A 25,447-nucleotide genomic window follows, 5' to 3' on the forward strand; every position below is an offset into this window, starting at 1 on the left:
ATGTTATTGAGGGTTTCCTCCAGCAGTAGAATGTTATTGAGGGTTTCCCCCAGCAGTAGAATGTTATTGAGGGTTTCCCCCAGCTGTAGAATGTTATTGAGGGTTTCTCCCAGCTGTAGAATGTTATTGAGGGTTTCCCCCAGCAGTAGAATGTTACTGAGGGTTTCCCCAGCTGTAGAATGTTATTGAGGGTTTCCCCCAGCTGTAGAATGTTATTGAGGGTTTCCCCCAGCTGTAGAATGTTACTGAGGGTTTCCCCCAGCTGTAGAATGTTATTGAGGGTTTTCCCCCAGCTGTAGAATGTTATTGAGGGTTTCCCCCAGCTGTAGAATGTTATTGAGGGTTTCCACCAGCATTAGAATGTTATTGAGGGTTTCCTCCAGCAGTAGAATGTTACTGAGGGTTTCCCCCAGCAGTAGAATGTTACTGAGGGTTTCCCCCAGCAGTAGAATGTTATTGAGGGTTTCCCCCAGCAGTAGAATGTTATTGAGGGTTTCCCCCAGCTGTAGAATGTTATTGAGGGTTTCTCCCAGCTGTAGAATGTTATTGAGGGTTTCCCCCAGCTGTAGAATGTTATTGAGGGTTTCCTCCAGCTGTAGAATGTTAGTGAGGGTTTCCCCCAGCTGTAGAATGTTACTGAGGGTTTCCCCCAGCTGTAGAATGTTACTGAGGGTTTCCCCCAGCTGTAGAATGTTACTGAGGGTTTCCCCAGCAGTGAGGGTTTCCCCCAGCTGTAGAATGTTATTGAGGGTTTCCCCCAGTAGTAGAATGTTATTGAGGGTTTCTCCCAGCTGTAGAATGTTATTGAGGGTTTCCCCCAGTAGTAGAATGTTATTGAGGGTTTCCCCCAGCTGTAGAATGTTATTGAGGGTTTCCCCCAGCTGTAGAATGTTTTTGAGGGTTTCCCCCAGCAGTAGAATGTTATTGAGGGTTTCCCCCAGCAGTAGAATGTTATTGAGGGTTTCCCCCAGCAGTAGAATGTTATTTAGGGTTTCCCCCAGCAGTAGAATGTTATTGAGGGTTTCCCCCAGCTGTAGAATGTTAGTGAGGGTTTCCCCCAGCAGTAGAATGTTATTGAGGGTTTCCCCCAGCTGTATAATGTTATTGAGGGTTTCCCCCAGCTGTAGAATGTTACTGAGGGTTTCCCCCAGCTGTAGAATGTTATTGAGGGTTTCCTCCAGCAGTAGAATGTTACTGAGGGTTTCCTCCAGCAGTAGAATGTTATTGAGGGTTTCCCCCAGCTGTAGAATGTTACTGAGGGTTTCCCCAGCTGTAGAATGTTATTGAGGGTTTCCCCCAGCTGTAGAATATTAGTGAGGGTTTCCCCCAGCAGTAGAATGTTATTGAGGGTTTCCCCCAGCTGTATAATGTTATTGAGGGTTTCCCCCAGCTGTAGAATGTTACTGAGGGTTTCCCCCAGCTGTAGAATGTTATTGAGGGTTTCCTCCAGCAGTAGAATGTTACTGAGGGTTTCCTCCAGCAGTAGAATGTTATTGAGGGTTTCCCCCAGCTGTAGAATGTTACTGAGGGTTTCCCCAGCTGTAGAATGTTACTGAGGGTTTCTCCAGCTGTAGAATGTTATTGAGGGTTTCCCCCAGCAGTAGAATGTTATTGAGGGTTTCCCCCCAGCTGTAGAATGTTACTGAGGGTTTCCCCCAGCAGTAGAATGTTATTGAGGGTTTCCCCCAGCTGTAGAATGTTATTGAGGGATTCCCCCAGCTGTAGAATGTTACTGAGGGTTTCCCCCAGCTGTAGAATGTTATTGAGGGTTTCCCCCAGCTGTAGAATGTTATTGAGGGTTTTCCCCAGCAGTGAGGGTTTTCCCCAGCTGTAGAATGTTATTGAGGGTTTCCCCCAGCTGTAGAATGTTATTGAGGGTTCTCCCAGCTGTAGAATGTTGTTGAGGGTTTCCCCCAGCTGTAGAATGTTACTGAGGGTTTCCCCCAGCTGTAGAATGTTACTGAGGGTTTCCCCCAGCTGTAGAATGTTATTGAGGGTTTCCTCCAGCAGTAGAATGTTATTGAGGGTTTCCCCCAGCAGTAGAATGTTATTGAGGGTTTCCCCCAGCAGTAGAATGTTATTGAGGGTTTCCCCCAGCTGTAGAATGTTATTGAGGGTTTTCCCCAGCAGTGAGGGTTTTCCCCAGCTGTAGAATGTTATTGAGGGTTTCCCCCAGCTGTAGAATGTTATTGAGGGTTTCTCCCAGCTGTAGAATGTTATTGAGGGTTTCCCCCAGCTGTAGAATGTTACTGAGGGTTTCCCCCAGCTGTAGAATGTTACTGAGGGTTTCCCCCAGCAGTAGCATGTTATTAAGGGTTCCCCCAGCAGTAGAATGTTATTGAGGGTTTCCCCCAGCAGTGAGGGTTTCTCCCAGTAGTGATGGTTTCCCCCCAGCAGTAGAATGTTATTGAGGGTTTCCCCCAGCAGTATAATGTTATTGAGGGTTTCCCCAGCAGTAGAATGTTATTGAGGGTTTCCCCCAGCAGTAGAATGTTATTGAGGGTTTTCCCCAGCAGTAGAATGTTATTGAGGGTTTCCCCAGCTGTAGAATGTTATTGAGGGTTTCCTCCACCAGTATAATGTTATTGAGGGTTTCCCCAGCAGTAGAATGTTATTGAGGGTTTCCCCCAGCAGTAGAATGTTACTGAGGGTTTCCTCCAGCAGTAGAATGTTATTGAGGGTTTCCCCCAGCTGTAGAATGTTACTGAGGGTTTCCCCAGCTGTAGAATGTTATTGAGGGTTTCCCCCAGCTGTAGAATATTAGTGAGGGTTTCCCCCAGCAGTAGAATGTTATTGAGGGTTTCCCCCAGCTGTATAATGTTATTGAGGGTTTCCCCCAGCTGTAGAATGTTACTGAGGGTTTCCCCCAGCTGTAGAATGTTATTGAGGGTTTCCTCCAGCAGTAGAATGTTACTGAGGGTTTCCTCCAGCAGTAGAATGTTATTGAGGGTTTCCCCCAGCTGTAGAATGTTACTGAGGGTTTCCCCAGCTGTAGAATGTTACTGAGGGTTTCCCCAGCTGTAGAATGTTATTGAGGGTTTCCCCCAGCAGTAGAATGTTATTGAGGGTTTCCCCCAGCTGTAGAATGTTACTGAGGGTTTCCCCCAGCAGTAGAATGTTATTGAGGGTTTCCCCCAGCTGTAGAATGTTATTGAGGGATTCCCCCAGCTGTAGAATGTTACTGAGGGTTTCCCCCAGCTGTAGAATGTTATTGAGGGTTTCCCCCAGCTGTAGAATGTTATTGAGGGTTTTCCCCAGCAGTGAGGGTTTTCCCCAGCTGTAGAATGTTATTGAGGGTTTCCCCCAGCTGTAGAATGTTATTGAGGGTTTCTCCCAGCTGTAGAATGTTGTTGAGGGTTTCCCCCAGCTGTAGAATGTTACTGAGGGTTTCCCCCAGCTGTAGAATGTTACTGAGGGTTTCCCCCAGCTGTAGAATGTTATTGAGGGTTTCCTCCAGCAGTAGAATGTTATTGAGGGTTTCCCCCAGCAGTAGAATGTTATTGAGGGTTTCCCCCAGCAGTAGAATGTTATTGAGGGTTTCCCCCAGCTGTAGAATGTTATTGAGGGTTTTCCCCAGCAGTGAGGGTTTTCCCCAGCTGTAGAATGTTATTGAGGGTTTCCCCCAGCTGTAGAATGTTATTGAGGGTTTCTCCCAGCTGTAGAATGTTATTGAGGGTTTCCCCCAGCTGTAGAATGTTACTGAGGGTTTCCCCCAGCTGTAGAATGTTACTGAGGGTTTCCCCCAGCAGTAGCATGTTATTAAGGGTTCCCCCAGCAGTAGAATGTTATTGAGGGTTTCCCCCAGCAGTGAGGGTTTCTCCCAGTAGTGATGGTTTCCCCCCAGCAGTAGAATGTTATTGAGGGTTTCCCCCAGCAGTAGAATGTTATTGAGGGTTTTCCCCAGCAGTAGAATGTTATTGAGGGTTTCCCCCAGCAGTAGAATGTTATTGAGGGTTTTCCCCAGCAGTAGAATGTTATTGAGGGTTTCCCCAGCTGTAGAATGTTATTGAGGGTTTCCCCCTCCAGTATAATGTTATTGAGGGTTTCCCCAGCAGTAGAATGTTATTGAGGGTTTCCCCCAGCAGTAGAATGTTATTGAGGGTTTCTCCCAGCAGTAGAATGTTATTGAGGGTTTCTCCCAGCAGTAGAATGTTATTGAGGGTTTTCCCCAGCAGTAGAATGTTATTGAGGGTTTCCTCCAGCAGTAGAATGTTATTGAGGGTTTCCTCCAGCAGTAGAATGTTATTGAGGGTTTCTCCCAGCAGTAGAATGTTATTGAGGGTTTCCCCAGTAGTGAGGGTCTCCCCCAGCAGTAGAATGTTATTGAGGGTCTCCCCCAGCAGTAGAATGTTATTGAGGGTTTTCCCCAGCAGTAGAATGTTATTGAGGGTTTCCTCCAGCAGTAGAATATTATTGAGGGTTTCTCCCAGCAGTAGAATGTTATTGAGGGTTTTCCCCAGCAGTGAGGGTTTTTCCCAGCAGTAGAATGTTTTTGAGGGTTTCTCCCAGCAGTAGAATGTTATTGAGTGTTTCTCCCAGCAGTAGAATGTTATTGAGGGTTTCCCCAGCAGTAGAATGTTATTGAGGGTTTCCCCCAGCAGTAGAATGTTATTGAGGGTTTTCCCCAGCAGTGAGGGTTTCCCCCAGCAGTAGAATGTTATTGAGGGTTTCCCCCAGCTGTAGAATGTTATTGAGGGTTTCCTCCAGCTGTAGAATGTTATTGAGGGTTTCCCCCAGCAGTAGAATGTTATTGAGGGTTTCCCCCAGCAGTAGAATGTTATTGAGGGTTTCCTCCAGCAGTAGAATGTTATTGAGGGTTTTCCCCAGCAGTAGAATGTTATTGAGGGTTTCCCCCAGCGGTGAGGGTTTCCCCCAGCAGTAGAATGTTATTGAGGGTTTCCCCCAGCAGTAGAATGTTATTGAGGGTTTCCCCCAGCAGTGAGGGTTTCCCCCAGCAGTAGAATGTTATTGAGGGTTTCCCCCAGCAGTGAGGGTTTCCCCCAGCAGTAGAATGTTATTGATGGTTTCCCCCAGCAGTAGAATGTTATTGAGGCTTTCCCCCAGTCCCGATCCTGGTGTTTTAAGTTATGTGACTGCCATCTAGTGGACACTGTGTCTAAGTGTAGCTAGTCGTCACCTCACTGTGGGGATGTAGATACAGCACTCAGATCAGTGGTTAGATTCATCACCAGGGGGAATCTTCCAACCAGACAGTATTCAGTCTAATTAGACAGTGACTGGCCTAAATCAATGAGAATCTGCTTGGTCATTCTTGGTGTGTTGACTGACTATTTCAAAAGAAAGGTCTACTTCCTATAAACTGAGTTTGGATGTTTTCTCTACTCAACGTATAGTTGAATGCACTTCCTGTAAGTGGGCCTGGATAAGAGTCTGCTAAATGACTCACATGTTGATGTGTGTGTGTGTGTGTGTATGCGCGTGTGTGTGTGTGTGTGTGTGCGCGCGTGTGCGTGTGTGTGTGTGTGTGTGTGTGTGTGTGTGTGTGTGTGTGTGTGTGTGTGTGTGTGTGCATGTGTGTGTGTGTGTGCGCGTCCTCCTCCAGGTGAGTTCGGGGAGGTGTGCAGCGGGTGTCTGCGTACCCCAGGTCAGAAGGAGATCCCGGTGGCCATTAAGACCCTGAAGGGAGGCTACGTGGAGCCCCAGAGAAGAGACTTCCTCAGAGAGGCCTCCATCATGGGACAGTTTGACAACCCCAACATCATACGGCTGGAAGGAGTGGTCACCAAGAGTAAGAGAATCCTGCTGTATGGATCAGCACGGCAGTCTAGAACATGGGAGAAATATCAACCTCCATTAAAGTCAACTATAGTGGGTCCAGCACTGAGCCTTGTGGAACACTGTATTTAACATTTGATTCTATAGTGGGTCCAGCACTGAGCCTTGTGGGACACCGTATTTATCATTTGTTTCTATAGTGGGTCCAGCACTGAGCCTTGTGGAACACCGTATTTAACATTTGATTCTATAGTGGGTCCAGCACTGAGCCTTGTGGAACACTGTATTTAACATTTAATTCTATAGTGGGTCCAGCACTGAGCCTTGTGGAACACCTTATTTAACATTTGATTCTATAGTGGGTCCAGCACTGAGCCTTGTGGAACACCTTATTTAACATTTGATTCTATAGTGGGTCCAACACTGAGCCTTGTGGAACACCTTATTTAACATTTGATTCTATAGTGGGTCCAGCACTGAGCCTTGTGGGACACCGTATTTAACATTTGATTCTATAGTGGGTCCAGCACTGAGCCTTGTGGGACACCGTATTTAACATTTGATTCTATAGTGGGTCCAGCACTGAGCCTTGTGGGACACCGTACTTAACATTTGATTCTATAGTGGGTCCAGCACTGAGCCTTGTGGAACACTGTATTTAACATTTGATTCTATAGTGGGTCCAGCACTGAGCCTTGTGGAACACCTTATTTAACATTTGATTCTATAGTGGGTCCAGCACTGAGCCTTGTGGAACACCTTATTTAACATTTGATTCTATAGTGGGTCCAACACTGAGCCTTGTGGAACACCTTATTTAACATTTGATTCTATAGTGGGTCCAGCACTGAGCCTTGTGGGACACCGTATTTAACATTTGATTCTATAGTGGGTCCAGCACTGAGCCTTGTGGGACACCGTATTTAACATTTGATTCTATAGTGGGTCCAGCACTGAGCCTTGTGGGACACCGTACTTAACATTTGATTCTATAGTGGGTCCAGCACTGAGCCTTGTGGAACACCGTATTTAACATTTGATTCTATAGTGGGTCCAGCACTGAGCCTTGTGGGACACCGTATTTAACATTTGATTCTATAGTGGGTCCAGCACTGAGCCTTGTGGAATACCTTATTTAACATTTGATTCTATAGTGGGTCCAGCACTGAGCCTTGTGGGACACCTTATTTAACATTTGATTCCATAGTGGGTCCAGCACTGAGCCTTGTGGAATACCTTATTTAACATTTGATTCTATAGTGGGTCCAGCACTGAGCCTTGTGGGACACCTTATTTAACATTTGATTCTATAGTGGGTCCAGCACTGAGCCTTGTGGAACACCTTATTTAACATTTGATTCTATAGTGGGTCCAGCACTGAGCCTTGTGGAACACCTTATTTAACATTTGATTCTATAGTGGGTCCAGCACTGAGCCTTGTGGAACACCTTATTTAACATTTGATTCTATAGTGGGTCCAGCACTGAGCCTTGTGGAACACCTTATTTAACATTTGATTCTATAGTGGGTCCAGCACTGAGCCTTGTGGGACACCTTATTTAACATTTGATTCTAAATGATACGTCCCTTTTCAGAGGTGGTTTTTATCTGGGTTATGTAATGACTTTCTCTGTTTCACCAGGCAGACCTGTGATGATTGTGGTGGAATACATGGAGAACGGATCCCTGGACTCTTTTCTAAGGGTGAGAGTGACTCCTATACAAACTGATTTACTACAGATACTCTATGTCATGTAGGAAGTCTGTTCTCTCTCTCTCCCTCTCTCTCTCTGTCTGTCTCTCTCTCTCTCTCTCTCTCTCTGTCTCTCTGTCTCTCTTTTTCTCTCTCTGTCCCTGTCTCTCTCTCTCTCTCTCTCTCTCTCTCTCTCTGTCTCCCTCTCTATCTCTCTCTGTCTCTCTCTCTCTCTCTCTCTCTGTCTCTCTCTCTCTCTCTCTCTCTCTACCTATCCCTCTCTCTCTCTCTACCTATCCCCCTCTCTCTCTCTCTCCCTCCCTCTCTCTCTCTCTCTCTCTCTCTCTCTCTCTCTCTCTCTCTCTCTCTCTCTCTCCCTCCCCCTCTCCAGAAGCATGATACTTGATGTCATATATGAAGTTTGTCCTCTCTCTCTCTCCCTCTCCAGCAGCATGATGGCCACTTCACAGTGGTCCAGCTGGTGGGGATGCTGCATGGCGTGGCGTCAGGGATGACCTACCTGTCTGACTTGGGCTACGTGCACCGTGACCTGGCCGCTCGCAACATCCTGGTAGATGAGGGTCTGGTGTGTAAGGTGTCTGACTTCGGCCTGTCCAGAGTCCTAGAGGACCACCCTGAGCCTGCATATAACACCATGGTAAGGAGTGTGTGTGTGTGTGTGTGTGTGTAAAGTGTTTAACTTCAGTCCATAGGGCCCTGGTTAATAGAAGTGCACTAAATAGGGGTTAGACTTCAGTCCATAGGGTCCTGGTTAATAGAAGTGTACTATATAGGGGTTAGACTTCAGTCCATAGGGTCCTGGTTAATAGAAGTGTACTATATAGGGGATAGACTTCAGTCCATAGGGTCCTGGTTAATAGAAGTGCACTATATAGGGGTTAGACTTCAGTCCATAGGGTCCTGGTTAATAGAAGTGCACTATATAGGGGTTAGACTTCAGTCCATAGGGTCCTGGTTAATAGAAGTGTACTATATAGGGGTTAGACTTCAGTCCATAGGGTCCTGGTTAATAGAAGTGTACTATATAGGGGATAGACTTCAGTCCATAGGGTCCTGGTTAATAGAAGTGTACTATATAGGGGTTAGACTTCAGTCCATAGGGTCCTGGTTAATAGAAGTGTACTATATAGGGGTTAGACTTCAGTCCATAGGGTCCTGGTTAATAGAAGTGTACTATATAGGGGTTAGACTTCAGTCCATAGGGTCCTGGTTAATAGAAGTGTACTATATAGGGGATAGACTTCAGTCCATAGGGTCCTGGTTAATAGAAGTGTACTATATAGGGGTTAGACTTCAGTCCATAGGGTCCTGGTTAATAGAAGTGTACTATATAGGGGTTAGACTTCAGTCCATAGGGTCCTGGTTAATAGAAGTGTACTATATAGGGGTTAGACTTCAGTCCATAGGGTCCTGGTTAATAGAAGTGTACTATATAGGGGTTAGACTTCAGTCCATAGGGTCCTGGTTAATAGAAGTGTACTATATAGGGGATAGACTTCAGTCCATAGGGTCCTGGTTAATAGAAGTGTACTATATAGGGGTTAGACTTCAGTCCATAGGGTCCTGGTTAATAGAAGTGTACTATATAGGGGTTAGACTTCAGTCCATAGGGTCCTGGTTAATAGAAGTGTACTATATAGGGGTTAGACTTCAGTCCATAGGGTCCTGGTTAATAGAAGTGTACTATATAGGGGTTAGACTTCAGTCCATAGGGTCCTGGTTAATAGAAGTGTACTATATAGGGGTTAGACTTCAGTCCATAGGGTCCTGGTTAATAGAAGTGTACTATATAGGGGATAGACTTCAGTCCATAGGGTCCTGGTTAATAGAAGTGCACTATATAGGGGTTAGACTTCAGTCCATAGGGTCCTGGTTAATAGAAGTGTACTATATAGGGGTTAGACTTCAGTCCATAGGGTCCTGGTTAATAGAAGTGTACTATATAGGGGTTAGACTTCAGTCCATAGGGTCCTGGTTAATAGAATTGTACTATATAGGGGTTAGACTTCAGTCCATAGGGTCCTGGTTAATAGAAGTGTACTATATAGGGGTTAGACTTCAGTCCATAGGGTCCTGGTTAATAGAAGTGTACTATATAGGGGATAGACTTCAGTCCATAGGGTCCTGGTTAATAGAAGTGCACTATATAGGGGTTAGACTTCAGTCCATAGGGTCCTGGTTAATAGAAGTGCACTATATAGGGGTTAGACTTCAGTCCATAGGGTCCTGGTTAATAGAAGTGTACTATATAGGGGTTAGACTTCAGTCCATAGGGTCCTGGTTAATAGAAGTGTACTATATAGGGGATAGACTTCAGTCCATAGGGTCCTGGTTAATAGAAGTGTACTATATAGGGGATAGACTTCAGTCCATAGGGTCCTGGTTAATAGAAGTGTACTATATAGGGGTTAGACTTCAGTCCATAGGGTCCTGGTTAATAGAAGTGTACTATATAGGGGTTAGACTTCAGTCCATAGGGTCCTGGTTAATAGAAGTGCTCTATGTAGTTGCTGTTTGAGACGTGACCCAGGTTTTATTTCTGTCCTCTGTCCAGGGGGATAAGATCCCGGTCCGTTGGACAGCTCCCGAGGCCATCACCTACAGGAAGTTCTCTTCAGCCTCCGACGTCTGGAGCTACGGCATCGTCATGTGGGAAGTGATGTCGTACGGGGAGAGACCTTACTGGGAGATGTCCAATCAGGATGTGAGTTATGGTGTTCTGCTATTCCCTCTTGTCCAATCAGGTTGTGAGTTCTAATGTTCTGTTATTCCCTATTGTCCAATCAGGATGTGAGTTATGGTGTTCTGTTATTCCCTCTTGTCCAATCAGGATGTGAGTTATGGTGTTCTGTTATTCCCTCTTGTCCAATCAGGATGTGAGTTCTAATGTTCTGTTATTCCGTCTTGTCCAATCAGGATGTGAGTTATGGTGTTCTGTTATTCCGTCTTGTCCAATCAGGATGTGAGTTCTAATGTTCTGTTATTCCGTCTTGTCCAATCAGGATGTGAGTTATGGTGTTCTGCTATTCCCTCTTGTCCAATCAGGATGTGAGTTATGGTGTTCTGTTATTCCCTCTTGTCCAATCAGGATGTGAGTTATGGTGTTCTGTTATTCCCTCTTGTCCAATCAGGATGTGAGTTATGGTGTTCTATGGCCAATTCCCAAATGGACCCTTAGTCCCTCTGAGAGGATCTGACAGGTTTTAGCAGTATGGTAATAGTAGATCTATCCTGCTCTCTGATAGGCTAGGTGGAAGTTTCATCATCATTTGGAACTCTATATGGTCACTCCATGCTGACAAGTGTAACCTGTGACCTCTTCCCTGGCAGGTGATCCTGTCTATAGAAGAGGGTTACCGTCTCCCTGTCCCCACGGACTGTCCTGTGGTTCTACCCCTGTCCCCATGGACTGTCCTGTGGTTCTACCCCTGTCCCCATGGACTGTCCTGTGGTTCTACATTACAGGTGATCCTGTCTATAGGGGAGGGTTACCGTCTCCCTGTCCCCATGGACTGTCCTGGGGTTCTACATTACAGGTGATCCTGTCTATAGAAGAGGGTTACCGTCTCCCTGTCCCCATGGACTGTCCTGTGGTTCTACATTACAGGTGATCCTGTCTATAGAAGAGGGTTACCATCTCCCTGTCCCCATGGACTGTCCTGGGGTTCTACATTACAGGTGATCCTGTCTATAGGGGAGGGTTACCGTCTCCCTGTCCCCATGGACTGTCCTGTGGTTCTACCCCTGTCCCCATGGACTGTCCTGTGGTTCTACATTACAGGTGATCCTGTCTATAGATGAGGGTTACCGTCTCCCTGTCCCCATGGACTGTCCTGTGGTTCTACATTACAGGTGATCCTGTCTATTGAGGAGGGTTACCGTCTCCCTGTCCCCATGGACTGTCCTGGGGTTCTGCACCAGTTGATGCTCCACTGCTGGCAGAAGGAGAGAGGGCAGAGACCTCACTTCAACAGCCTGGTCTCCTTCCTGGATAAACTCATCAGGAACCCCACTAGTCTACTGACACTGGTGGACAACAGGTAACCCCTGACCCCTAACATATTACCCTTACGTTGACCATAGCCCCTGACCCTAACCTCTGACCCTTACCCCTAACCCTTGAACCTAATATCTGATCCTAACCCCTGACCCTAACCACTGCCACTAACCTCTGACCCTTATCCCTGACCCTAACCCTTACCTCTGACTCTGACCCTCACCCTTACCCCTAACCTCTTACCCTGACAGCTGAGCCTAAGCCTTTCCCCTAACCTCTGACCCTTATCCCTGACCCCAACCCTTACCTCTGACCCTAACCTCTAACCCTTTCCCCTAACCTCTGACCCTAATCTCTGACCCTAACCCTAACCCCTGACCCCTAACTTCTGAACCTGACCGCTGACCCTAACCCCTGACCCCGAGCCTAAACTCTGACCCCTAACTTCTAACCCTGATCCCTGACCCTAACCTCTGATGCTAACTCTGATCCCTAAGCCCTGACCCTAACCTCTGACCCTAATCCCTGACCCTAACCTCTGAACCTAACCCTGATCCCTGACCCTAACCTCTGACCCCTAACCCTGATCCCTGACCCTAACCTCTGACCCCTGACCCCTAACCCTAAGCCCAGTAGTCAGCTAACACTAGTGGACCACGTACACACATAAGAACAACCAATCAACCAATCCATAGACAACATCCAGGGGTTAGGGTCAGAGGTCAACCTCCCATCTACTGTAGGAATGACAATAAAGTGCCATAGTCTAGTTATAGGAGCAGAATACAGTACATAGTCTAGATAGAGGAGTAGAATACAGTACATAGTCTAGATATAGGAGCAGAATATCCTGTCAGACAGCACCAGAGCTATGTGCTCTGTTCCCAGTCATTGGTCGGCCCAGTCATTGGTCAGCCCAGTCATTGGTCGGCCCAGTCATTGGTCGGCCCAGTCATTGGTCAGCCCAGTCATTGGTCGGCCCAGTCATTGGTCAGCCCAGTCATTGGTCGGCCCAGTTATTGGTTAGCCCAGTCATTGGTCGGCCCAGTTATTGGTCAGCTCTGTCATTGGTCTGCCCAGTCATTGGTCTGCCCAGTCATTGGCCAGCCCAGTCATTGGCCAGCCCAGTCATTGGTCAGCCCAGTCATTGGCCAGCCCAGTTATTGGTCAGCCCAGTCATTGGACGGCCCAGTTATTGGTCAGCTCTGTCATTGGTCAGCCCAGTCATTGGCCAGCCCAGTCATTGGTCAGCCCAGTCATTGGTCGGCCCAGTTATTGGTCAGCCCAGTCATTGGTCAGCCCAGTCATTGGCCAGCCCAGTCATTGGCCGGCCCAGTCATTGGTCAGCCCAGTCATTGGTCGGCCCAGTCATTGGTTAGCCCAGTCATTGGTCAGCCCAGTCATTGGTCAGCCCAGTCATAGGTCGGCCCAGTCATTGGTCAGCCCAGTCATTGGTCGGCCCAGTCATTGGCCAGCCCAGTCATTGGCCAGCCCAGTCATTGGCCAGCCCAGTCACTGTTCAACAAATAACCATTCTAAATTAAATCTCAAATTAAAAAGAACCACTTTTTTTTTATTTCTCAATCTCAACTCGGAATTAAAGGTTGATTCCCATTCGCCATTCGTGTTCATAGGCTATAATGGGATCTTGAGGCAGTATAATTGTTTGAAACCTTGAAACATTTAACTTCAGTTCAATTAATAAGGCATGTCTAGCTTCGAGGTAGCCTGGCCAATATCCATCCGTAGAAACGTAGAGGCCATTATTATATAAACACTTCCTCATAGTATTATTTCTCACCAGCATTTCATATCAACTTTCTTTCGTTATCCAGAAGCCAAAGGCACAATCCTGGTCATATTATCAACCCATCCTGGTTATATTATCAACCCATCCTGGTTATATTATCAACCCATCCTGGTTATATTATCAACCCATCCTGGTTATATTATCAACCCATCCCGGCCATATTGTCAACCCATCCTGGTTATATTATCAACCCATCCTGGTTATATTATCAACCCATCCTGGTTATATTATCAACCCATCCTGGTTATATTATCAACCCATCCTAGTCATATTATCAACCCATCCTGGTCATATTATCAACCCATCCTGGTTATATTATCAACCCATATTATCAACCCATCCTGGTCATATTATCAACCCATATTATCAACCCATCCTGGTCATATTATCAACCCATCCTGGTCATATTATCAACCCATCCTGGTCATATTATCAACCCATCCTGGTCATATTATCAACCCATCCTGGTCATATTATCAACCCATATTATCAACCCATCCTGGTCATATTTTCAACCCATCCTGGTCATATTATCAACCCATCCTGGTTATATTATCAACCCATCCTTGTCATATTATCAACCCATCCTGGTCATATTATCAACCCATCCTGGTCATAGTATCAACCCATCCTGGTCATAGTATCAACCCATCCTGGTTATAGTATCAACCATCCTGGTCATATTATCAACCCATCCTGGTTATATTATCAACCCATCCTGGTCATAGTATCAACCCATCCTGGTCATATTATCAACCCATCCTGGTCATATTATAAACCCATCCTGCTCATAGTATCAACCCATCCTAGTCATATTATCAACCCAACCTGGTTATAGTATCAACCCATCCTGGTTATATTATCAACCCATCCTGGTCGTATTATCAACCCTAAGCATTTGGCTGGCCTGTTAGCAGCTAGTAACCTAAGCATTTGGCTGGCCTGTTAGCAGCTAATAACCTAAGCATTTGGCTGGCCTGTTAGCAGCTAGTAACCTAAGCATTTGGCTGGCCTGTTAGCAGCTAATAACCTAAGCATTTGGCTGGCCTGTTAGCAGCTAATAACCTAAGCATTTGGCTGGCCTGTTAGCAGCTAGTAACCTAAGCATTTGGCTGGCCTGTTAGCAGCTAGTAACCTAAGCATTTGGCTGCCCTATTAGCAGCTAGTAACCTAAGCATTTGGCTGGCCTATTAGCAGCTAGTAACTTAAGCGTTTGGGACCACCAGCTCAGTCTCTCATATCTCCCATTTCTCTTCCTCTCTGTATCGACTCAGTTTTCCAGAATCACTGGAGGATGTGCCGGACTACCCTCTGTTCATCTCCATCGGTGATTGGCTGGACTCCATCAAGATGAGCCAATACAAGAACCAGTTCCTGGCAGCAGGGTTCACCACCCTGGACTCTGTCTCCACCATGAGTATAGAGTGAGTGGATCAGGAGATACCGGCTGCTTCCCAAATAGCAGCCTATTCCCTGTATTCTGACCAGAGATTATTTATTTAATCAATACAACTTCAATCTACTGTGTATTATTGAGTTCATCTTATTTATTTGTATTTTATTTTTACAATACAAAGCACCCGCATACAAACTAACCTCACCAACATCCACAACATCATCCTGCCCAGACCCTCACCAACATCACCCTGCCCAGACCCTCACCAACATCACCCTGCCCAGCCCCTCAACAACATCACCCTGCCCAGACCCTCACCAACATCCACAACATCACCCTGCCCAGACCCTCACCAACATCCACAACATCACCCTGCCCAGACCCTCACCAACATCCACAACATCACCCTGCCCAGACCCTCAACAACATCCACAACATCACCCTGCCCAGCCCCTCACCAACATCCACAACATCACCCTCCCCAGACCCTCACCAACATCCACAACATCATCCTGCCCAGACCCTCACCAACATCACCCTGCCCAGCCCCTCACCAACATCCACAACATCACCCTCCCCAGACCCTCACCAACATCCACAACATCACCCTGCCCAGACCCTCACCAACATCACCCTGCCCAGACCCTCACCAACATCCACAACATCACCCTGCCCAGACCCTCACCAACATCACCCTGCCCAGCCCCTCACCAACATCACCCTGCCCAGACCCTCACCAACATCCACAACATCACCCTCCCCAGACCCTCACCAACATCCACAACATCACCCTGCCCAGACCCTTACCAACATCCACAACATCACCCTCCCCAGACCCTCACCAACATCCACAACATCACCCTGCCCAGCCCCTCACCAACATCACCCTGCCCAGCCCCTCACCAACATCCACAACATCACCCTCCCCAGACCCTCACCAACATCCACAACATCACCCTGCCCAGACCCTTACCAACATCACCCTGCCCAGACCCTCACCAACATCCACAACATCACCCTGCCCAGACCCTCACCAACATCACCCTGCCCAGCCCCTCACCAACATCACCCTGCCCAGACCCTCACCAACATCCACAACATCACCCTCCCCAGACCCTCACCAACATCCACAACATCACCCTGCCCAGACCCTCACCAACATCCACAACATCACCCTCCCCAGACCCTCACCAACATCCACAACATCACCCTGCCCAGACCCTCACCAACATCACCCTGCCCAGACCCTCACCAACATCCACAACATCACCCTGCCCAGACCCTCACCAACATCCACAACATCACCCTCCCCAGACCCTCACCAACATCACCCTGCCCAGACCCTCACCAACATCCACAGCATCACCCTCCCCAGACCCTCACCAACATCCACAACATCACCCTGCCCAGACCCTCACCAACATCCACAACATCATCCTGCCCAGCCCCTCACCAACATCACCCTGCCCAGACCCTCACCAACATCCACAACATCACCCTGCCCAGACCCTCACCAACATCACCCTGCCCAGACCCTAACCAACATCCACAACATCACCCTGCCCAGACCCTCACCAACATCCACAACATCACCCTCCCCAGACCCTCACCAACATCCACAACATCACCCTATCCAGACCCTCACCAACATCACCCTGCCCAGACCCTCACCAACATCCACAACATCATCCTGCCCAGACCCTCACCAACATCCACAACATCACCCTCCCCAGACCCTCACCAACATCACCCTGCCCAGACCCTCATCAACATCCACAGCATCACCCTCCCCAGACTCTCACCAACATCCACAACATCACCCTGCCCAGCCCCTCACCAACATCACCCTGCCCAGACCCTCACCAACATCCCCCTGCCCAGACCCTCACCAACATCCCCCTGCCCAGACCCTCACCAACATCCACAACATCACCCTGCCCAGACCCTCACCAACATCCACAACATCACCCTGCCCAGCCCCTCACCAACATCCACAACATCACCCTGCCCAGACCCTCACCAACATCCACAACATCACCCTGCCCAGATCCTCACCAACATCCACAACATCACCCTGCCCAGCCCCTCACCAACATCCACAACATCACCCTGCCCAGACCCTCACCAACATCCACAACATCACCCTGCCCAGACCCTCACCAACATCCACAACATCACCCTGCCCAGACCCTCACCAACATCACCCTGCCCAGACCCTCACCAACATCCACAACATCACCCTCCCCAGACCCTCACCAAATCCACAACATCACCCTGCCCAGACCCTCACCAACATCACCCTGCCCAGACCCTCACCAACATCCACAACATCACCCTGCCCAGACCCTCACCAACATCCACAACATCACCCTCCCCAGACCCTCACCAACATCACCCTGCCCAAACCCTCACCAACATCACCCTGCCCAGACCCTCACCAACATCCACAACATCACCCTGCCCAGACCCTCACCAACATCCACAACATCACCCTGCCCAGACCCTCACCAACATCACCCTGCCCAGACCCTCACCAACATCCACAAAATCACCCTGCCCAGACCCTCACCAACATCACCCTGCCCACACCCTCACCAACATCACCCTGCCCAGACCCTCACCAACATCCACAACATCACCCTGCCCAGAACCTCACCAACATCCACAACATCACCCTGCTCAGACCCTCACCAACATCTATGACATTTCAAATGTTGTACCCAGACGGAGATAATCAATATGCGTTTTATAGTTACATCGTTAGGGTAAGATAACCAAAAGTGGAAACACTCTAATCAGTTTCTAGAGCTCAATTTCCCAGATTTTGTAGATTATTTTAATAGTGCTTAAAAACTTCATCTTTATCAAATTATCCATTTAAGATACCAACTCAAAACCTACGTACGTCTACGAATGGGTCGTTTAAATTGTGTCTAATTATATCCTCAGCATTACTTTATCAAATCTCTAGTAACTGATTATATACGCACATACAATTTATCATAATTTCTAATAATTCACCGAATCCATATAAAACGTAAGAAATCTTAGGTACTCACACAGAACTGGTCAGATGTTCACACAGAACTTTAAGGATCACCCACACAGAACTGGTCAGATGTTCACACAGAACTTTAAGGATCACCCACACAGAACTGGTCAGATGTTCACACAGGATTGGTCAGATGTTCACACAGAACTTTAAGGATCACCCACACAGAACTGGTCAGATGTTCACACAGAACTGGTCAGATGTTCACACAGAACTTTAAGGATCACCCACACAGAACTGGTCAGATGTTCACACAGAACTTTAAGGATCACCCACACAGAACTGGTCAGATGTTCACACAGAACTTTAAGGATCACCCACACAGGATTGGTCAGATGTTCACACAGAACTTTAAGGATCACCCACACAGAACTGGTCAGATGTTCACACAGAACTTTAAGGATCACCCACACAGAACTGGTCAGATGTTCACACAGAACTTTAAGGATCACCCACACAGGATTGGTCAGATGTTCACACAGAACTTTAAGGATCACCCACACAGGATTGGTCAGATGTTCACACAGAACTTTAAGGATCACCCACACAGAACTGGTCAGATGTTCACACAGAACTTTAAGGATCACCCACACAGAACTGGTCAGATGTTCACACAGAACTTTAAGGATCACCCACACAGAACTGGTCAGATGTTCACACAGAACTTTAAGGATCACCCACACAGGATTGGTCAGATGTTCACACAGAACTTTAAGGATCACCCACACAGAACTGGTCAGATGTTCACACAGAACTTTAAGGATCACCCACACAGAACTGGTCAGATGTTCACACAGAACTTTAAGGATCACCCACACAGGATTGGTCAGATGTTCACACAGAACTTTAAGGATCACCCACACAGGATTGGTCAGATGTTCACACAGAACTTTAAGGATCACCCACACAGAACTGGTCAGATGTTCACACAGAACTTTAAGGATCACCCACACAGAACTGGTCAGATGTTCACACAGAACTTTAAGGATCACCCACACAGAACTGGTCAGATGTTCACACAGAACTTTAAGGATCACCCACACAGGATTGGTCAGATGTTCACACAGAACTTTAAGGATCACCCACACAGAACTGGTCAGATGTTCACACAGAACTTTAAGGATCACCCACACAGAACTGGTCAGATGTTCACACAGAACTTTAAGGATCACCCACACAGAACTGGTCAGATGTTCACACAGAACTTTAAGGATCACCCACACAGAACTGGTCAGATGTTCACACAGAACTTTAAGGATCACCCACACAGGATTGGTCAGATGTTCACACAGAACTTTAAGGATCACCCACACAGGATTGGTCAGATGTTCACACAGAACTTTAAGGATCACCCACACAGAACTGGTCAGATGTTCACACAGAACTTTAAGGATCACCCACACAGAACTGGTCAGATGTTCACACAGAACTTTAAGGATCACCCACACAGAACTGGTCAGATGTTCACACAGAACTTTAAGGATCACCCACACAGAACTGGTCAGATGTTCACACAGAACTTTAAGGATCACCCACACAGAACTGGTCAGATGTTCACACAGAACTTTAAGGATCACCCACACAGGATTGGTCAGATGTTCACACAGAACTTTAAGGATCACCCACACAGAACTGGTCAGATGTTCACACAGAACTTTAAGGATCACCCACACAGAACTGGTCAGATGTTCACACAGAACTTTAAGGATCACCCACACAGAACTGGTCAGATGTTCACACAGAACTTTAAGGATCACCCACACAGAACTGGTCAGATGTTCACACAGAACTTTAAGGATCACCCACACAGAACTGGTCAGATGTTCACACAGAACTTTAAGGATCACCCACACAGAACTGGTCAGATGTTCACACAGAACTTTAAGGATCACCCACACAGAACTGGTCAGATGTTCACACAGAACTTTAAGGATCACCCACACAGAACTGGTCAGATGTTCACACAGAACTTTAAGGATCACCCACACAGAACTGGTCAGATGTTCACACAGAACTTTAAGGATCACCCACACAGAACTGGTCAGATGTTCACACAGAACTTTAAGGATCACCCACACAGAACTGGTCAGATGTCCACACAGAACTTTAAGGATCACCCACACAGAACTGGTCAGATGTTCACACAGAACTTTAAGGATCACCCACACAGAACTGGTCAGATGTCCACACAGAACTTTAAGGATCACCCACACAGGATTGGTCAGATGTTCACACAGAACTTTAAGGATCACCCACACAGAACTGGTCAGATGTCCACACAGAACTTTAAGGATCACCCACACAGAACTGGTCAGACGTCCACACAGAACTTTAAGGATCACCCACACAGGATTGGTCAGATGTCCACACAGAACTTTAAGGATCACCCACACAGAACTGGTCAGACGTTCACACAGAACATCAGAACATCCTTGAAAGGTTACCCACACAGAGTCAACCTACCCCGCTCACACAGAACGGTCCGACAACTATTACCTAGTGATCCCATAACAAAATACTCACACAGAGTAACCCAGGGCATACCTGGCTAGCACATTTAAAATAATTACAATTCACCTCTTCTGAGGGTCACTTAGACAATCACACAGACGCACAGAGTGAGGTCCTTCTTCCAATAGGGCTTCACCAAGTACCATGTTTCACACAGAACACATAGTCCCCTGGCCCCTCACCCCTACAGACTGCACCAATCCCCACTGTGATCAATTCAGTGTCAGGACAGCTCTTGGTCACTCACAACCGGACAGTGGCAGAGTATCTTTTGAGTCCACAAACTCCCAGATTACTCTCCTCTGACTCGGCCCTGCTTACGCCGCCAAGGTGCCTTCCTTACAAAGGAATTCACGCTCAGAGTATACGTAACAGGCATATTTAAACAACTCGACTTCAAATCTGTGTGTGGTTCGCTCACCTTTTTCTTTAAAAAAAACTCTGTTTGAGATGTGGTATCCACTCGGCTTGCTTCCACTCAGATCAAAGGTTGGTCTATCTGCTTCGTTCCCGAAGTGTGGTTTCCCTAAGATCCCAAGTTTGAGGGATCCCTCAATATATTTACCTAGATCGTCAGGAACGGTCACCGAGTGAAGATTCACATCCCTTCCTTGTCGCCAAATGTCGTGGAAATTTCCACCACTACCAAATCATGAGAGAGCAAACCACACACAAGTCAGAGTTATCATAAAGTCCATCTTTAATTATATGAGCTTCACCATAGCCCAGTTTGACTCTCAGATCAATTCAGTGTCTATAAATGAATTCTCTGAGATTCCTTACATATTGGCAACTGAGATGCTTTATAGCAAAGACACACATAGCCAGACAGCATTGGCTATAAATTATCGTTCAGTTTGGTCTCCTAAACTAAGTTCCTTATCTCATTCTTGGTACCACTTAGGACTGAAAACATTACCTCATCCAATGGCATATATCAAATACACCCCCTCCTGGACAAGATCACAGAGAGACAGTGAGCCTCTCAGGTCATATACTAAATCAAGATAAGGGCAACCTCAGAAGGGACATGTAAATAGTTAGACACCTTCCCATAATAAGACCAGCCTAACCTCTCCCCAATGTGGAAAAGTGACTTTTCCCACATAAACATACTTATGAAAATTAATAAAACATCTTATTTATAAATGTTACCTAAAGGATTCTGATTCTGCTACCACACGCGTTTAGCAACCAAACTGCAGTTATTAAGTTCATCTAACTGATGTACTGTATCTCCTCTAGACAGTTAGCCTAACTCATATAGTGTCTGTGTCTCCTCTAAACAGTTAGCCTACCTCATATAGTGTCTGTGTCTCCTCTAAACAGTTAACCTAACTCATATAGTGTCTGTGTCTCCTCTAAACAGTTAACCTAACTCATATAGTGTCTGTGTCTCCTCTAAACAGTTAACCTAACTCATATAGTGTCTGTCTCCTCTAAACAGTTAGCCTACCTCATATAGTGTCTGTGTCTCCTCTAAACAGTTAGCCTAACTCATATAGTGTCTGTGTCTCCTCTAAACAGTTAGCCTAACTCATATAGTGTCTGTGTCTCCTCTAAACAGTTAACCTAACTCATATAGTGTCTGTGTCTCCTCTAAACAGTTAACCTAACTCATATAGTGTCTGTGTCTCCTCTAATCAGTTAACCTAACTCATATAGTGTCTGTGTCTCCTCTAAACAGTTAACCTAACTCATATAGTGTCTGTGTCTCCTCTAAACAGTTAACCTAACTCATATAGTGTCTGTGTCTCCTCTAAACAGTTAACCTAACTCATATAGTGTCTGTGTCTCCTCTAAACAGTTAACCTAACTCATATAGTGTCTGTATCTCCTCTAAACAGTTAACCTAACTCATGGGGCGGCAGGGTAGCCTAGTGGTTAGAGCGTTGGGCTAGTGACCGGAAGGTTGCAAGTTCAAACCCCCGAGCTGACAAGGTACAAATCTGTCGTTCTGCCCTTGAACAGGCAGTTAACCCACTGTTCCTAGGCCGTCATTGAAAATAAGAATTTGTTCTTAACTGACTTGCCTGGTTAAATAAAGGTAAAATAAATAAAAAATATATAGTGTCTGTATCCCCTCTAAACAGTTAACCTAACTCATATAGTGTCTGTATCTCCTCTAAACAGTTAACCTACCTCATATAGTGTCTGTATGTCCTCTAAACAGTTAACCTACCTCATATAGTGTCTGTATCCCCTCTAAACAGTTAACCTAACTCATATAGTGTCTGTATCCTAAACAGTTAACCTACCTCATATAGTGTCTGTATCCTAAACAGTTAACCTACCTCATATAGTGTCTGTATCCTAAACAGTTAACCTAACTCATATAGTGTCTGTATCCTAAACAGTTAACCTAACTCATATAGTGTCTGTATCCTAAACAGATAGTGTCTGTATCCTAAACAGTTAACCTAACTCATACAGTGTCTGTATCTCTTGTCCTCAGGGACATCAGGCGTATCGGTGTGTCTCTGATTGGCCACCAGAGGAGGATAGTGAGCAGCATTCAGAGTCTCCGTCTACAGTTCCTCACCGTCCAACACAACGGCTTCCACATCTAAACCAACCCCCAGAACGCTAGGACTGCACAGACAGACAGACAGGCCTGGGTGTGTTCATTCAGCACCGAACGGAGAAGAAAACAAACTGAAAACAGAGAGCGATTAGCTGAACTCGTTCAATAACAAACGCTTGTTTCTAAAATTCTAGATGTTCTCTCGGCGGACTGGTGAACTGTTACCCGTGGACTACAATGGTTTACCAAAGAGGCTTCTGTCCCTGATCCAGAAGACTTGAGATGGAGGAAGTTTCAGTCCACGTCCTGAACTGCACCCTTTTCCCTTCAGGGTGCACCATTTAGGACAGACACGCGCAGTACGAAGCACATGGAGAGACAGGTGCACTGATGGGTCTTCCTCTAATCAGGTGGACAGAGACGGACTGAAACAGGACTCTCCGTTTAGAGACCACTACTTTTGACAAAAAAATAGGATGATTAAATGTGTCTTATTTATTTCAGATGTTTTGTTTCCTTGTTCATTTATCAAGCAGCAGATTCTGACCAATAGGAAGAGAAATTACAATGCAGAGGAGATTCTGACCAATAGGAAGAGAAATTACAATGCAGAGGAGATTCTGACCAATAGGAAAATAAAGGACAATGTGGAGGAGATTCTGACCAATAGGAAGAGAAAGAACAATGTGGAGGAGATTCTGACCAATAGGAAGAGAAAGAACAATGTGGAGGAAATTCTGACCAATAGGAAAATAAAGGACAATGTGGAGGAGATTCTGACCAATAGGAAAATAAAGGACAATGTGGAGGAGATTCTGACCAATAGGAAGAGAAAGGACAATGTGGAGGAGATTCTGACCAATAGGAAAATAAAGGACAATGTGGAGGAGATTCTGACCAATAGGAAAATAAAGGACAATGTGGAGGAGATTCTGACCAATAGGAAAATAAAGGACAATGTGGAGGAGATTCTGACCAATAGGAAGAGAAAGGACAATGTGGAGGAGATTCTGACCAATAGGAAGAGAAAGGACAATGTGGAGGAGATTCTGACCAATAGGAAGAGAAAGGACAATGTGGAGGAGATTCTGACCAATAGGAAGAGAAAGGACAATGTGGAGGAGATGTTGGAGCAAAGAGAAGACAAATGAATGTCATCTGATTTTATAAATGTAGAATCCATCATCAACCAGAATATGTGAAGTATTTGTGGAAAAGCCTTGTTCAGTTTGACCAGACATCCTTGTTCAGATTGATTAGACATCCTTGTTCAGTTTGACCAGACATCCTTGTTCAGATTGATTAGACATCCTTGTTCAGATTGATTAGACATCCTTGTTCAGTTTGACCAGACATCCTTGTTCAGATTGATTAGACATCCTTGTTCAGATTGATTAGACATCCTTGTTCAGTTTGAACAGACATCCTTGTTCAGATTGATTAGACATCCTTGTTCAGATTGATTAGACATCCTTGTTCAGTTTGAACAGACATCCTTGTTCAGATTGATTAGACATCCTTGTTCAGATTGATTAGACATCTTTGTTTAGTTTTGTTTCATCCACAATCTTCATCTTTACTCAGCAATATGCAGTGTCCTTAGCTGACTGACTGACAGTCTGTTTCTGCTATGTCGTGCTTCGTCACTCATTGCCTTGTTTGGCTTGACAAGGACAGAGTAGTCAAGGGCATCAACAGATCTGGGACCAGGCTACAGTTTCCTCACTTATAGAACAAGGAGAAGAGTGCAACTCCACTCCACAACAAATCACGAACCGAAAACAACCTCAGACATGTACTATAAGAAATACTTTATTTTGACGGCAGTACAATCCATAGTGCTTGAGCATCTAGAGCATCTCCAGCCCTGTTCCTGGAGAGAGACCTTCCTGGAGGTTTAAACTCCAGCCCTGTTCCTGGAGAGAAACCTTCCTGGAGGTTTTAACTCCAACCCTGTTCCTGGAGAGAGACCTTCCTGGAGGTTTTAACTCCAACCCTGTTCCTGGAGAGAGACCTTCCTGGAGGTTTTAACTCCAGCCCTGTTCCTGGAGAGAGACCTTCCTGGAGGTTTAAACTCCAGCCCTGTTCCTGGAGAGAGACCTTCCTGGAGGTTTAAACTCCAGCCCTGTTCCTGGAGAGAAACCTTCCTGGAGGTTTTAACTCCAACCCTGTTCCTGGAGAGAGACCTTCCTGGAGGTTTTAACTCCAACCCTGTTCCTGGAGAGAGACCTTCCTGGAGGTTTTAACTCCAGCCCTGTTCCTGGAGAGAGACCTTCCTGGAGGTTTAAACTCCAGCCCTGTTCCTGGAGAGAGACCTTCCTGGAGGTTTAAACTCCAGCCCTGTTCCTGGAGAGAGACCTTCCTGGAGGTTTTAACTCCAACCCTGTTCCTGGAGAGAGACCTTCCTGGAGGTTTTAACTCCAACCCTGTTCCTGGAGAGAGACCTTCCTGGAGGTTTTAACTCCAACCCTGTTCCTGGAGAGAGACCTTCCTGGAGGTTTTAACTCCAACCCTGTTCCTGGAGAGAGACCTTCCTGGAGGTTTTAACTCCAACCCTGTTCCTGGAGAGAAATCCTCCTTTAGGTTTTAACTCCAACCCTGTCCCTGGAGAGAAACCCTCCTGTAGGTTTTAACTCCAACCCTGTTCCTGGAGAGAAACCCTCCTGTAGAACCCTGAATATTATATACTTCCTGTCCTGTTGTTCTG

The 25,447-nt window shown here is 46.3% G+C and overlaps 1 protein-coding gene across 1 annotated transcript; it reads left to right on the forward strand.

Annotated features, from left to right (window-relative positions):
• Nucleotides 1-5,563: 5,563 nt before the first annotated feature.
• LOC116365618 (ephrin type-A receptor 6-like) lies at nt 5,564-22,802 on the forward strand (the record flags this gene model as incomplete). Its single annotated transcript, XM_031818151.1, has 7 exons — nt 5,564-5,749; nt 7,379-7,440; nt 7,878-8,087; nt 10,005-10,154; nt 11,303-11,490; nt 14,532-14,681; nt 22,672-22,802. Coding segments are annotated over 7 exons (1,061 nt in total), but the record flags the coding sequence as incomplete, so codon positions are not given.
• Between the last annotated feature and the right edge of the window lie 2,645 nt (nt 22,803-25,447).

The sequence above is a fragment of the Oncorhynchus kisutch genome, unplaced genomic scaffold (genome assembly GCF_002021735.2).
Source record: "Oncorhynchus kisutch isolate 150728-3 unplaced genomic scaffold, Okis_V2 scaffold1268, whole genome shotgun sequence".
NCBI lineage: Eukaryota > Metazoa > Chordata > Actinopteri > Salmoniformes > Salmonidae > Oncorhynchus > Oncorhynchus kisutch.